General features: G+C 39.9%; 3 protein-coding genes across 7 annotated transcripts in view; 1 reads left to right on the plus strand and 2 right to left on the minus strand.

The window, feature by feature from the left end:
* The window catches only part of LOC133619862 (uncharacterized), a 498075-nt gene that overhangs the window by 459742 nt on the left and 22269 nt on the right, over positions 1–16064 (plus strand). The gene's annotated exons all lie outside the window — the stretch shown is intronic.
* Positions 1–16064, minus strand: part of LOC133619284 (uncharacterized) — a 360072-nt gene that overhangs the window by 329543 nt on the left and 14465 nt on the right. For 4 of the 5 annotated variants that reach the window (XM_061980241.1, XM_061980240.1, XM_061980242.1 and 1 more), the window contains one exon: positions 8796–11286. The exons of the other annotated variant lie outside the window; for it this stretch is intronic. In XM_061980241.1, coding sequence (XP_061836225.1) covers positions 10028–11286 — 1259 coding nt within the window. In that variant the 3' untranslated portion in view covers positions 8796–10027. Of the gene's footprint in view, positions 1–8795; positions 11287–16064 lie in introns of those variants that run through there. 5 annotated transcript variants of the gene reach the window in all.
* The window catches only part of LOC133619315 (uncharacterized), a 329516-nt gene that overhangs the window by 12160 nt on the left and 301292 nt on the right, over positions 1–16064 (minus strand). The window lies entirely within an intron of this gene.

The raw sequence follows: 16064 nt of genomic DNA on the forward strand, positions 1-16064 counted from the left end.
TATTATCTGTTCTAGCGTTAAAAAAAGAAAAAAGAAAAGAAAAGAAAACCAATATATATATATATATATATATATATATATATATATATATATATATATATATATATATATATATATATATATATACAGGGACGTGCACATGATTATAGAGGGGCAGGGGCTCAAAGTCAGAAAAGGGCAGGACATTTTTTTTTTGGTCCTTTACACAATATGGAAATGAATGTAAAATAAAATTTGCTAATAGGAAGCTAACTACTTAGCTGTGTGTCCTTTGTAGGTAAAAGTGATTGCCATTTCTTTTGTGTCAACAAATTATTGTCATAATGAGTTAATTCACATTATCATAGGCTTGGAAGACATGAAAAGCAACAAAACACTGGTTTATTATTAGGCTATTTATTGTTAAAGATAAGCACTTTAATATTGAACATTGAACAGTGCAACATGAACTTTGAAAAAATTTAAAAAAAAAAATACCCAAATGGAAAAAACTTCAATGTGAAAATCTGTCCTTCTTCCCTTAACTTGATGAAAACACCATCAAGTTGTAACTTATGGTCTTTCTCACTTAATGCTCAGACTAAACAACTGAAACGCAATACAGGGCCAAAAATATGGACCAGGAGCCAGTAGAGGGCTGTATGATGGAGGCCACCCATACCCAAATATGCTCCTCAATGTAAATTCAGGGCTTCCATGAAATGCTGGGGGCCTTAAAGCAGCAACCTTCTGGGGGCCATGTCCCTGTAGATGTTGATCACATCATTGTGATTTATGACTCCGTCTTTTTCAATGGAGAGGAGAAGGAGATCAGACAGCCTCTCTTCTGTGCATAGGCCTCTGAGTGAGTTTTTCACCAGCTTCAGTTTAGAAAAAGACGTCTCTACTGTGGCAGTGGACACTGGAATCGTGGCATATGTTTTCATCATTTCTTCCATTATAATAATAATAATTAATATTATTATCATTATCATCAATATTCTTATTCTTATTGTTGTTATTATTATCATTATTATTATTATTTTGTTAACCCACACAGTAATAGCAAAGTCACAATAAACGTTATATCTAAACCTCTACTGTGAGAGAAATGTGATCCGCCGTAAACACAGTGCATTTTATTTTGAAAATTAACCCGGTGTTTATTTTGTATTTTGTACACTACTTCCTGTCCCGCACGATCCGCTCTGCTCTCAATTGATGCGCCGTGCTCCGACGTCCGGCAAAAACAGAAGCTGACACATTGAATAATAGAATAATACAGCGTTTTTCTGAAATATTACACATATTAGATGCTGAATAAGTGGACGGCGACTAGACCATAACTCACAGGTTCAAGTTGCTCCACTGTCACGTCTCCTCAGGGGCGCAGTAACTGGCTCTCTCTCCTCTCACTTACTCACTCACTCGCCCTCTCTCTCTCTCTCTGGCGGAAGCTGCAGGCTCATACAACCCGGTATTACAAGAAAACGTGGAGTTTTTGTACCGCTGTTTTTTTTTTTTTTTTTTTTTTACATCCCTGACAGGAATTTATTAATGTTGTTTAAAGAAAAAAAAAACAGAAAAAAAAACCACACACAGGCAGAGGGCACTTTTTAAGACGAGGCAAAAAAGGGCAGGGGCTCAAGCACCCATAGGGCCCTATGTGTGCACGTGCCTGTATATATATATATATATATATATATATATATATATATATATATATATATATATATATATATATATATATATATATATATATATATATATATACACACACACACACACACATTATAACAATCACACAGCATAATTTCGTATGCCCCAACTCAAAAACTCTTCAGAGCTGAGTAAATACATATGGACTCTTAAAAACAATAAAATTGATCACGCCATTACATGGCAAATTGTCACATCCAGCTCACCATACAACAGTGCAGCCAAAAGATGTAACCTGTACTTACCACCCTAGCATGTCCACTTTAAATAAATGCAACAAACTGGTCTCATCATGCCGGCACAGAAACAAGGCAGTGTAACAATGGCCACACCCCCATGTAATGTACCCTATATACACATGCAGAGGTGGGTAGAGTAGCCAGAAATTGTACTCAAGTAAGAGTACAGTTACTTTAGAGATGTATTACTCAAGTAAAAGTAAGGAGTAGTCACCCAAATATTTACTTGAGTAAAAGTAAAATGTATGTTGTGAAAAAACTACTCAAGTACTGAGTAACTGATGAGTAACATATACACACATATATATATATATATATATATATATATATATATATATATATATATATATATATATATATACACACACACACACACATATATATACACACACACACATATATATATATATATATATATATATATATATATATACACACATATATATATACATACATTGATATATACAGTATATAATTTATATTTATTTATTTTGCCGTTTTTGTTTACATGTTAAAGGTGTTTTAATGAATATACATGCATGTTTAACACATATAGATTCCTTTCTTTCATGAAGACAAGAATATAAGTTGGTGTATTACCTGATTCTGATGACTTGCATTGATTGTAATCAGACAGTAGTGATGATAACGTCCACGTTTTCAAATGGAGGAGAAAAAAAGTTCCTCCTTTCTGTCTAATACCACATGAAAGTGGTTGGTTTTTGGCTTCTTTATTGTCCAGCTTCCATATTCGTTTTTATACACTTTACAAGAAATACATTGGCGGCAAACTCCATCGCTTGCTAGCTTGCTAGCTTGTTTGCGCTGGCTTTCGGAGACTCTTATTTTGAAAGCGCAGGCGCGATGGAGCGGCACTTTTATTGTGAAGACAGGAACTGTGCAGTCAGTCTTTAGGCGTTTGACGGGATGTACGGTTGAAATAAAAAAAAGGGTATTTTTTCCTTCACACTTTTGATTGATTGATTTAAACTTTTATTAGTAGATTGCACAGTACAGTACATATTCCGTACGATTGACCACTAAAGGATAACACCCCAATACGTTTTTCAACTTGTTTAAGTCAGGTCATGTGACCCCTGGCTCTGTTTGATTGGTCCAACGTCACCAGTGACTGCATCTGATTGGTGGAACGGAGTGAACGTCACCAGTGACTGTATTTGTTGAAACGCAGGCACTATGAAGGTCTGTCTGACAGACCAAAACAAACAAAGCGTGCATTAACAGATCGATAAAAATTAGTAGCGAGTAGCGAGCTGAATGTAGAAAAAAGTAGCGGAGTAAAAGTAGCGTTTCTTCTCTATAAATATACTCAAGTAAAAGTAAAAGTATGTTGCATTAAAACTCCTCTTAGAAGTACAATTTATCCCAAAAGTTACTCAAGTAGATGTAACGGAGTAAATGTAGCGCGTTACTACCCACCTCTGCACACATGTAACAGTCACAGACACTTGCATTAAAAAAATAAAAAAATAAAAATATATATATATGTATACATACATATATATATATATATATATATACGTTAGGTCAGGAAAATCCCCTGACAAACAGGGAAACCTGCAAAACAGGCTTGTAGGGATGATATAGCCTCTGTTATTTCCTGACCTAACGTATATTCCGCTCTACCCCGGTATTGAGCACTGTATAATGGATAAACCACAGAAACCTTGACTATATATGTATATATATAGCTGTCCTGTTGACCTACCTCTGACAGTACGACAGTCTTCTCTTATACTGATGTAAAATTCCAAGCTCTTGCACGCACCCAAAGTTGGTTCGTCCGAGTGCCTTTATGTTTGGCCTGTGTGGATCGTTGATGACCGAGATACAGGACACGTTCGGCAGCTTGGTACCCCAAGGTCAGAAAGGTTAAGAACCCCTGAAAATAGAGGATACCTGATAACTTACACTCTAAGTCAGAGCTGGGCAAATATTTTGACTCGGGGGCCACATTGACAGAAAAAAATGTGTCTCGGGGGCCAAGGTGTATGTGTGTATAAATTACAAACCCCGTTTCCATATGAGTTGGGAAATTGTGTTAGATGTAAATATAAACAGAATACAATGATTCGCAAATCATTTTCAACCCATACTCAGTTGAATATGCTACAAAGACAACATATGTGATGTTCAAACTGATAAACTTTTTTTTTTTGCAAATAATCATTAACTTTAGAATTTGATGCCAGCAACACGTGACAAAGAAGTTGGGAAAGGGCATGTTCACCACTGTGAACATGTCAGAGAATCTGGAGAAATCACTGCACGTAAGCAGCTAAGCCCGTGACCTTCGATCCCTCAGGCTGTACTGCATAAACAAGCGACATCAGTGTGTAAAGGATATCACCACATGGGCTCAGGAACACTTCAGAAACCCACTGTCAGTAACTACAGTTGGTCGCTACATCTGTAAGTGCAAGTTAAAACTCTCCTATGCAAGGCGAAAACCGTTTATCAACAACACCCAGAAACGCCGTCGGCTTCGCTGGGCCTGAGCTCATCTAAGATGGACTGATACAAAGTGGAAAAGTGTTCTGTGGTCTGACGAGTCCACATTTCAAATTGTTTTTGGAAACTGTGGACGTCGTGTCCTCCGGACCAAAGAGGAAAAGAATCATCCGGATTGTTATAGGCGCAAAGTTGAAAAGCCAGCATCTGCGATGGTATGGGGGTGTATTAGTGCCCAAGACATGGGTAACTTACACATCTGTGAAGGCACCATTAATGCTGAAAGGTACATACAGGTTTTGGAGCAACAAATGTTGCCATCCAAGCAACGTTATCATGGACGCCCCTGCTTATTTCAGCAAGACAATGCCAAGCCACGTGTTACATCAATGTGGCTTCATAGTAAAAGAGTGCGGGTACTCGACTGGCCTGCCTGTAGTCCAGACCTGTCTCCCATTGAAAATGTGTGGCGCATTATGAAGCCTAAAATACCACAACGGAGACCCCCGGACTGTTGAACAACTTAAGCTGTACATCAAGCAAGAATGGGAAAGAATTCCACCAGAAAAGCTTCAAATATTTGTCTCCTCAGTTCCCAAACGTTTACAGAGTGTTGTTAAAAGGAAAGGCCATGTAACACAGTGGTGAACATGCCCTTTCCCAACTACTTTGGCATGTGTTGCAGCCATGAATTTCTAAGTTAATTATTATTTGCAAAAAAATAAATAAAAGTTTATGAGTTTGAACATCAAATATCTTGTCTTTGTAGTGCATTCAATTATATGGCTTGAAAATGATTCGCAAATCATTGTATTCCGTTTATATTTACATCTAACACAATTTCCCAACTCATATGGAAACGGGGTTTGTATATATACACATTTAGCTGTAAAAATCTGCTGTACAGTATATGTGTGTTTGGGTCCCTTTTTTCAGGAACACTAATACCAAAAGTCACAATGTTTGATAGAGTTCTAAAAAAAAGTTATGACAGACTACCTAAAAAAAACGGAATGGAATTTTACAGTTCTTTTACTGAATGGGACACCCAAAATGTATATTAAAATGAAGAAAGTGGGATTTACAATATTAACTATGAACAATAAAACACTGAATATTAACAACATATGAACGTCGCTCGTTGTGTCCTGGGTGTCAGGCTAGGACGAAGGAAGGGACTCAGATGCAGAGATGTGATTCTAAATAAAGCTTTTATTTTGAAAAACTCTTTAAGCCTCCAGAGCAAATTCAAATACTATGAAATCACAAAATAGATATCGAAAAAATGTTCCAAAAGGGAAAAACCGAAAATCACTCCAAAAGGAGGAAATACAAAAATAAGGACAATTATAATTAGCACCGTATCTGTTATCAAAAAACTTTAACAAAAAAACGCTCCAACAGGAGGAAGAAAATAAAGACTATAAAACTTACTACTCTAATAAATGTAAACAAAAAATCACTCAAAAACTTTGAGGAAAGATCATTAGGGAAAAATTATAACTCACCACTGCGGTAGAAAGAAGGCTGAATAACAAAAGTCGCTCTGAGGGAGGAGAAAAAGTTAATTCAAAATTACAGCGTGGGATATTCTGGAAACAAGGACGTAGACGTGGGACAAGGCAAGGCATGGACATGGACATGAACATGAACATGAACATGGAACGCAAGACAGGCACGAAAGCTCGAGACAATCTGGCATAGAACAAGGGGAGGCATGGGCTTATATAGAACATGAGGGTAATGGGAAACAGGTGGAAACAATCAAGGGTCAGGAATGACGTCAGACTGGTGACACAAGAGGAAGGACCCGTGATCTGAAACAAGAGGAGTTGCTTTTCAAAATAAAACATGTAAATCACAAGACAGAAAAAACCAAGACAAGACTTCCCTCACCGCGGTGTGACACTGGGCATGACGTTAAAGTGCATCCGGCAGTGGAGGCTCCTCTATGGGGTCTTGGGGCACCAGGAGGTTACCCCCTTTACTACTGTTACCCCAGGTGGCCCTTGGCAAAGGCCTAGTACCTGACTGCCACCTAGCCAGGGATACGGTGAAGACCTCAACGGCAGAGCAGGCGGAAGACGGTAGCTGTAAGAACTACCACAACAGCTGCGATAGCGGAAGAAGGCACCCCCACATCCATGTGGGCCCAGTTCTGGGGAAATAACGACCCAAGACCTCAACGGTGGAACAGGCGGAGGATGATTGCTAACCCTATGGAGCGTCACAACGGCTGGGATGGTGGATGAAGGCAGAAAAGGGTCCCCAGTCGTCTTGGACTCCATGCCACTGGACCCTGACCCGGATCTGTCAAGGATCGTGTGGTGACTGTCTGTGCACCAGTCTCCCCACGTTAAACAAATTCACGCACAGGCATCCTCCATAAAGGGATACCCCCCGACCAGGAGGATCGTCATACTCGCTTCGAGTGACCGCCGATGATGATGAACGTCGCTCCTCTTTTACTTCTCAGACTAAGCAAAACACAACAAAACTTAAAAAAAAAAAGTCAAAATATGAATGCAATGTGTAACAAACACCTACAATATGATATCACGTAAAAATCTGACACACGTGTTTCGGGCTGGCTGCTCTGAAAACAAACCCCGCCCACTCTGGTTTGTTCCAAGCCTGAGCTGCTGTGACATAGATTAGCGTAATAACTCGTATAACACCCAAAAGCGCAGATTTCGACCATTGAAATACTTTCTGTAGCTCAAAATTTACGGTAATTTAAAAACAGCACTGCACATCATAATGGCGGCGACAGTTTTTATATTAAAGGTCTAAAAAAATTATGTAGAACGTCCTGTGGGCCGGGTTGAACATCTTAACGGGATGCATGTGGCCCGCGGATCGGATTTTGCCCAGGTCTGCTCTAAGTGCATGTAAAACACTACGACACAACATTGTCACAACATAATTTCATGATAATTTTGGTTAGGGCTACATGATTCATCATCCATCCCTCCATCAATGTTCTATCAATAAAAAAAAAAAACATCGGCAAACAATTTTCTTCTATAATGTCCTTCTGCGAAAGCACTCTTTATTAACATATGGCGCTCCAGACAGACATTTATTTTTGGCCACAAATTAAATTTGCTACATCATTAAAAAAAGTGCATGGTTGCTGTGTTCATCGAATGTTGTGACTTTGCCGCTATATGTAGCGAGCAGAGGTACGGATTAAAGGTGAAAGAGAGGAGTGTGACATGTGTCGTGTATTTATTCGGTAATCAAAATCAAGCAGTGTCGGAAGGCAAAGTATTCGCTGCATCAAGCGGCGATCCGCCACCACAAGCCCGAGCCTATGCAAGGCGTGCAGAAAACCTCCGGAAGCAACATAACCTTCATCCCTACTACGGGCGCTAAGAAGACAAGGGCTTAGACCAGGGGTCGGCAACCTTTACCACTCAAAGAGCCATTTTGACCAGTTTCACAAATTAAAGAAAACAATGGGAGCCACAAAAATCTTTTGAAATTTAAAATGAAATAACACTGCAAACAAAGTTTTTTTTTGCTTTGTGCTATGTTTAAACCAAGGGTCTCAGACACTCGGCCCACACCTTAATATGAAAATTGAATGTTAGTGCGGCCCGCGAGTTTTATATGAATGGCGCTTGACAGCGTCATATTTGTCAAACCTCCCCGTTTTTCCGGCAGACTACGAATTTCAGGGTGACTATTCTCTCGAACGTGCCGTGATGGTACAGCATTTAGCACCCTCTACAATCAGCGTGCCAGCCCAGTCACACATTGTATGGGGCTTCTGCTTGCCCAGCAAGTGACAGCAAGGCATACTTGGTCAACAACCACACAGGTTACACTGACGGTGGCGGTATAAAAAACTTTAACACTCTTATTAATAATACGCCACACTGTGAACCCACATCAAACAAGAATGACAAACACATTTCGGGAGAACATCTGCACCGTAACACAACATAAACACAACAGAACAAATACCCAGAATCCCATGCAGCCCTAACTCTTCCGGGCTACATTATACACCCCCGCTACCAAACCCCGCCCACCTCAACCGACGCACGGAGGGGGGTGGGGGGGGGGGGGGCAGGGTTGAGGTGGGGGCGGGGTTTGGTGGTAGCAGGGGTGTATAATGTAGCCCGGAAGAGTCAGGGCTGCATGGGATTCTGGGTATTTGTTCTGTTCTGTTTATGTTGTGTTAAGGTGCAGATGTTCTCCCGAAATGTGTTTGTCATTCTTGTTTGGTTTTGGTTCAAAGTGTGGCGCATTATTAGTAAGAGTCTTAAAGTTGTTTTATATGGCCACCGTCAGTGTAACCTGTGTGGCTGTTGATCAAGTATGCCTTGCTGTCACTTGCGTGTGCATGTAGAAGATGCATACAACATAAGTCTGGGCTGGCACGCTGTTTGTACAGATGGTAGAGGGCGCTGAATGCTGTACCATCATGGCACGCCCTTATTATTATTGATAGGGTGAAAATCGGAGAATTTTAATCCCGGGAGTTTTCTGCGAGAGGCACCGAAATCCGGAAATCTCCCGGGAAAATTGGGAGGGTCGGCAAGTATGCAGCTGAGCCGCATCAGAGTGATCAAAGAGCCGCATGCGGCTCCGGAGCCGCGGGTTGCCGACCCCTGGCTTAGACACACTCTTTCGCCTACACTTTGTCTTCCAGGTGAAACAAGTAAACCAGTGGTGTTCAAAGTGTGGTCCAGGGGCCATTTGTGGAACACAGTTTTGCTATGGACCCAAGGCACACAGTAGAAGTGAAATACCGATACACAATAATTTAATTAATGAGAATTTTTTTTTTTACCAAAAAGTCATTAAGTAACAATAAATATATTAAATGATAGTAATAACCTTTCTTTTGTTGTTATGTCAGTTTATTTCTGTACAAATTAAATTATGTAGTTAAAAAAAATAAAATGGAATCACAATCGAAAATCAAGTCTTCAAAAGACATTAAATAAGGATTTAATTTGTGGCCCCAAATTGTACAGCCCTAACATCTGTAATCCAAAAGGAAAGTGAGGTAAATACTGTTTGTTGTTTTTAACCAATCAAAGTTGTAGAGCTGCGGTTATTAGCATCATACACGAGATCGATGTATGATTTATCACTTTTGTTATATGCCAACCAGCACCATGTCACACAGCAGTCATGGTATTCTTAACATCCATTAAATACATCATTTATGGATGCATGAATAAGTCCAACATTGTCTTTCGTGGCTTAATGCTTAATTTGTGGACCCATCCAGATGTAAAGCAACGATGTACCTCCATACCTTTTGTACATTTACTTCCTGTGAGTGTTACTTCAATTGTGGTCAACCAGATAGCCTGAAAAGTGCAGTTTGATATTACTTATAAATGCTGAGAAAAGTATTTGTTCTTAAGAGAGTATTTATCCACTCCACCACATTCACATATTTGTGGATGATATTTGGTTTGTGGAGTCAGCTCTAGCCTTTAAAATACACTTATATACCTGTGCTGCTAAAGGTGAATAAACTAAGTATATTGAAGGTTTTCCCGCCATCTTGGAAAGGGACCGTCTTTAGGTCAACGGTTGCAATCCAGCAATTTCATAGAGAATATGAATGGTTTTTCCATCAGTGTCTTTCATTATGTGTCGAGAAAAACACTTTTACCAAAAACTGAGCAACTTAATTGCTTTTCTCCTGTGTGAGTTGTCATGTGTTTAGTCAAATTTCTTTTTTGAGAAAACCTTTTGTCACAAACGGAGCAATTTAATTGCTTTTTACCTGTGTGTGTTTTCATGTGTTGAGTCAAATATCTTTTTAGAGAAAAGCTTTTACTACAAGCTGAGCAACCGAATTGTTTATCTCCTGTATGTGTTCTTACGTGTTGAGCCAAACTGCCCTTGTGAGTAAAGCTTTTATCACAAACTGAACAATTAAATGTTTTTTCCCCCGTGTGTTTCATTGTGTGTAGGGTCAACCCTGCTCTGGAAAAAAAGCTTGTACCGCAAACTGCGCAGTTAAATGGTTTTTCTCCTGTGTGCGTTCTCAAGTGTTGAGTCAAGCTGCCATTTTGAGTAAAGCCTTTGCCGCAAACTGAACAATTAAATGGTTTTTCTCCTGTGTGTGTTCTCGTGTGTTGAATCAAATGAGTCTTTAGAGAAAAGCTTTTCGGACAAATTGAACAATTGAATGGTTTTTCTCCTGTGTGCGTTCTCATATGTTTATCCAAATTGCTCCTGTGAGTAAAAATTTTAGCACAAACCGAACAGCTAAAACATTTTTTACCTCTCTTCTTTTTAGAGTGTTTGTTGTCAGTGTGAATCCGCATATCACCTTCAGAGTCTGTATTGCTGCTCAAAGGTACTTCAACCTCGCCTTCAGATTCACTGTCTGATAGTGGAGCTAAGAGGTTGTCTGCTTGTGGTTTCTCTTCATCATCTTCAGTCTTCACAGAGACAACAGTCAGTGGCAACTTGGTGAGATCAGCCTCCTGTGGTTCTAGAAGACACTCTCCCTCCTGAGTGATCCAGAGTTCCTCCTCTTCCTTTTTAATGTGGGGTGGCTGTGGAGTCTTCTGCTTCAAAGTAGAGCTCTCCCCCCACAGCGGAGGGGGAAGTTCTTCTGGATGTTCAACCACCTCCTGGACGTCTGAAGGACACCAATGAAAAGAGTCTGGTGTTTTGTCTTCATCTTCTTCAGTCTTCACAGAGACAATAGTCAGTGGCAACTGAGTGAGATCAGCCTCCTCCTGCCCGAGAAGACACTCTCCCTCCTGAGTGATCCAGAGTTCCTCATCTTCCTCTTTAACGTAGAGGGGGTGTGGAACCTCCTCATTCAAAGTGGAGACCCCCCCTTGCAGAGAGGGAAGTTCTTCTGGATGACCAATTAGCTGCTGGACGCCTGCGAGACACAACACAAACACACTTGAGCTCATATGGCTGTGAAAATCTCAGATTTTATCACAGACATTTTTTCTTGTCACATTGTTTCTTACTTTTTAAAGAAACAACAGCAATAATTAAAACAATTTTTTTTAATTTTTTTTTGTTTAAAAACTAGTTGTTTGAAAGGAGACAATGTCACAACTTAAGATGACACATGGCACAAACATACACTACATCTTACTCTTAGCAGAATGTGTGTGTGGGGGAAGGTGTGGCTAGCGCGCCTGCAGGAGCAAAGGTCTCCGCCTCTGTCTAAGGTGCTGAGGACGAGCACCATCGGATGGGGGCGGGGCATGTGTTGACGGCGAGACACAGCTGACAGGTGATTAGATTTCCCAGGTGGTACGTGTTAATCTAATCATCTGTTGTCTTTAACAGTGAGCGGCCTGGAGCAGAGGGGGAGAGAGGATAAAGAGTTTTGATAAAACCTATGGACACTAAAACATTTGTTAAAAACTGCACGCTTGGCTCTTGTGCTGTGTCTACAGTGGAACTGCTAGGAAGCACCTTCCACAGTGTGTTTATAGAACAAATCTAAATTGCTCTTTTTATTAAATAATTTTAAAAAACAGGGTCTCTTTTTTGAGACTTATTTAAGACCATAACAAATAACATTTAAGACATAAAGGAAAATAGGAAGCCCACAATTCAAGACTAAAGTTTATGCCTTTATTTGAAACATAACATATTTTAAGACCGTTTATGGTCGCACTGAAGACTTTATACAAGATTTGAAAAAAAATGAAGACTTTTGAAGGCCTTAAAGGGGAACATTATCACAATTTCATAATGGTTAAAACCATTAAAAATCAGTTCCCAGTGGCTTATTATATTTTTCGAAGTTTTTTTCAAAATGTTACCCATCACGCAATATCCCTAAAAAAAGCTTCAAAGTGCCTGATTTTAACCATCGTTATAAACACCCGTCCATTTTCCTGTGACGTCACATAGTGATGCCAATATAGAACAGCAAGGTATAGCGACATTAGCTCGGATTCAGACTCGGATTTCAGCGGCTTAAGCGATTCAACAGATTACGAATGTATTGAAACGGATGGTTGCAGTGTGGAGGCAGGTAGCGAAAACGAAATTGAAGAAGAAACTGAAGCTATTGAGCCATATCGGTTTGAACCGTATGCAAGCGAAACCGACGAAAATGACACGACAGCCAGCGACACGGGAGAAAGCGAGGACGAATTCGGCGATCGCCTTCTAACCAACGATTGGTATGTGTTTGTTTGGCATTAAAGGAAACTAACAACTATGAACTAGGTTTACAGCATATGAAATACATTTGGCAACAACATGCACTTTGAGAGTGCAGACAGCCCAATTTTCATCAATTAATATGTTCTGTAGACATACCCTCATCCGCGCTCTTTTCCTGAAAGCTGATCTGTCCAGTTTTGGAGTTGATGTCAGCAGGCCAGGGAAGCTAGGGCCGATAGCTCGCTCGTCTGCGGGAACAAACTGCCGCCATTGCTTGCCGTGCTACCGAGGGTCCTTTGTCCCTGAATTGCTCACACACTCCGGCAGATTCAATGGGGGTCTGGCGGCACATTTCTTTGACTTTATCGTTGGAAATGCATCTGCTTTGAGTGTAGCAGGATATCCACACATTCTTGCCATCTCTGTCGTAGCATAGCTTTCGTCGGTAAAGTGTGCGGAACAAACGTCCAATTTCTTGCCACTTTCGCATCTTTGGGCCACTGGTGCAACTTGAATCCGTCCCTGTTCGTGTTGTTACACCCTCCGACAACACACCGACGAGGCATGATGTCTCCAAGGTACGGAAAACAGTCGAAAAAACGGAAAATAACAGAGCTGATTTGACTCGGTGTTTGAGAAAATGACGGATTGCTTCCCGTTGTGACGTCATCGCTCCGAGAGCGAATATAAGAAAGGCGTTTAATTCGCCAAAATTCACCCATTTAGAGTTCGGAAATCGGTTAAAAAAATATATGGTCTTTTTTCTGCAACATCAAGGTATATATTGACGCTTACATAGGTCTGGTGATAATGTTCCCCTTTAAATCGTACTCATTGGATTTTAGACTATTCAAGAACCCGCGGATGTTTCATGATTTTTCACTCTGCTCTCCATTGACTTCTTGCTAGCGCACTTGTTTGTCCACCGTGTGCTTGAGTCCGAGGCAACAACAGCCGCAATGCGCACATAGAGACAACATGACTACTCTGAACAAGTCGGATAAGTTTGTTCCTAAAAACAAAAAAGTATGGGCCGTGGTTTGGAACTGGTTCGGGTTTGCGGCAACTGACGTGCAACAAGTGAGTGCCAGCAGTTTGTTTACAGCTCATGGCAACAAAAGGCAGCAGCACAACTCTTTCCACACTCAACATCAATGTTTGCCAACAAAAACCTTGAGTAAAATTAAAAGTGATGTTAAATGTTCTTTTATCCATTTTATTTGTCATGTATATGTCCTTTACAAGGTCAAACAATGGCCTAGTGGTTAGCATGTAGGCCGCACTGGGTTCAAATCTCCTTTTGGACATTTCTCCGGGTAGTCCGGCTTCCTCCCACATTCCAAAAATATGCATGTTAGGTTAATTGTAGACTCTAAATTGAATGTGAATATGAATGATCGTAAATTGGCTGGCGACCAGTCTAAGGTGGTAGCCCGCCTCACGCCCTAAGTCAGCCAGCATAGGCTCCAGTTTACCCACGACCATAATGAAGATAAGCGGTATATGGGTGGATGTATTTCATATTGTTTTCTACAAGCAACACTATAATTATTTTCTGTAAAACATTTTTGGCTGTCTGGATTTGCATGATTTCTTTTGGAGAAATTGTTTTGGTTTTTGTACGATTCAGTTTTAAACAAACCCTTTAGAACTAATTACAGTACTAACCAAAACCAAAGTACCACTTTAAAATGTTATTGAAAAAGAAGTGTCCACGTCTAAAGAACGAGTTTTTTGTAGGAACATAGGATTACATTTTATATATATTTTGGTTTGTAACACATAAAAGCAACATTCAATTTAGCTATAGTGACTTTCTTGTTCTTTAGGTCAGTCCCTCTAGGAGTTGCAATGTAATGAGCAAATTCAACCAATCACCGCAAAATACGCACAGCCTCGCAACTTTTCACCATATTTTGGTCAATCCAATTCGTCTCTAAACGGCGCTCAAACACGCATGATCAAAATATATGTTTGTTTTCTCTTATGGAGATGAAGCAGGAACAGCAATAGAATATCAACTCTTTATTGCTTTACACAAATGTTGTCCTCTAGTGTACCTTAGACCTACTTCCGGTTCTTGTCGAAGGCACTAAGCCAGGGGTGTCCAAAACTACAGCCCAATTTGGGTCACCGACGTCTTCAAATTGGCCCGCAAGACATCGTGAGTCTTGTCGGCAGGGAGGTTGGGTTGATTTTTAAAGGCTCGCATTTTCTATGCTGCCATTTTGTCGCCATTTAGTGGACAACATGAGTTTTTCCCGGTCAATGATCTTTAATTATGTCCCGAATGCGCAGCCTTTATTTATACGACCCGAAGCAAACAACCTTCTCTAGTCATAGCACACAAAAAAAAAAATTCAACCAACACAAAATGCCAACGGATAAGGTCACTAAACTGTGTGGATATTATTTAAAAAAACGTTCAATCACCATAAAAAATTCTAAATTACACCCATTACCGTATTTTTCGGACTATAAGTCGCAGTTTTTTTCATAGTTTGGCCGGGCTCCAGTGCGACTTATATATGTTTTTTTCCTTCGTTATTATGCATTTTCGGCAGGTGCGACTTATACTCCGGTGCGACTTATACTCCGAAAAATACGGTACATCCGTTACAAAACATGATGGGAAAAATGCTAAACAATCTCCAGACTTATTAATGTTTGGTGCATTTTAGCTGCTTTTTTTTTTTTTTTTTTTTCTTTTCTTTTTTTTATGTATTTATTAATCAATCAACAAAACAATACACAACAACACCACAACAATGCAATCCAATTCCAAAACCAAACCTGTCCCAGCAACATTAAGAACAACAATAAACAGAGCAATTGAGAGCAATTGAGGACACACAAATCCAAATGTAGTGAAACAAAAATGAACATTAACGACAACAGCATCAATATTAGTAACAATTTCAAGATAGCAGTGATTAAAAAAAACCTAATTTTAGCTGCTTGATATTTCTGATTGGTTTCAAAACTTTAAGGAGGTCCTCACGGAAGGAGACAAGGTAGAAGTCAAACTTTCACATACTCTTCATAACCAATTATATTATTTATATAGCCAAAGCACTAAGCCTTCCGGGTAATGTAGTTTATAAACATTTAGCAACCCACCGGCGTCCTGACTTCCTAGTTTATATGCATTTATAATTTATTTAACCTTTATTTATCCAGGGTAAGGCAATTCGGAATGTCATTTTATCTGCAAAGCTAACCCAGCAAAGAGGCAGAATTTACGTGTTACAGATGTTGAAGTTTGATGATAATCTCTCATTTTGTCTCAGATATCAACAAAAATGTAAATGTGTTGGAACATAAAGGAATGTTTAAGATGGACAAACACTTGTCAAGCATGAAATGCGAATGACAGAGCGGACAACTAGGATTCCATAACACATTTATAAACCAGTGTGGTAGGGATTGGGTGCAAGGTGGGTGACATTTTTTTAATGTGTGTGAGCAAAGGCATTCGAGGCGGAGCACATGTGAGCAACATCAGACGTGCACACCGTGGCCATA

This window comes from Nerophis lumbriciformis, linkage group LG20 (genome assembly GCF_033978685.3).
Source record: "Nerophis lumbriciformis linkage group LG20, RoL_Nlum_v2.1, whole genome shotgun sequence".
NCBI lineage: Eukaryota > Metazoa > Chordata > Actinopteri > Syngnathiformes > Syngnathidae > Nerophis > Nerophis lumbriciformis.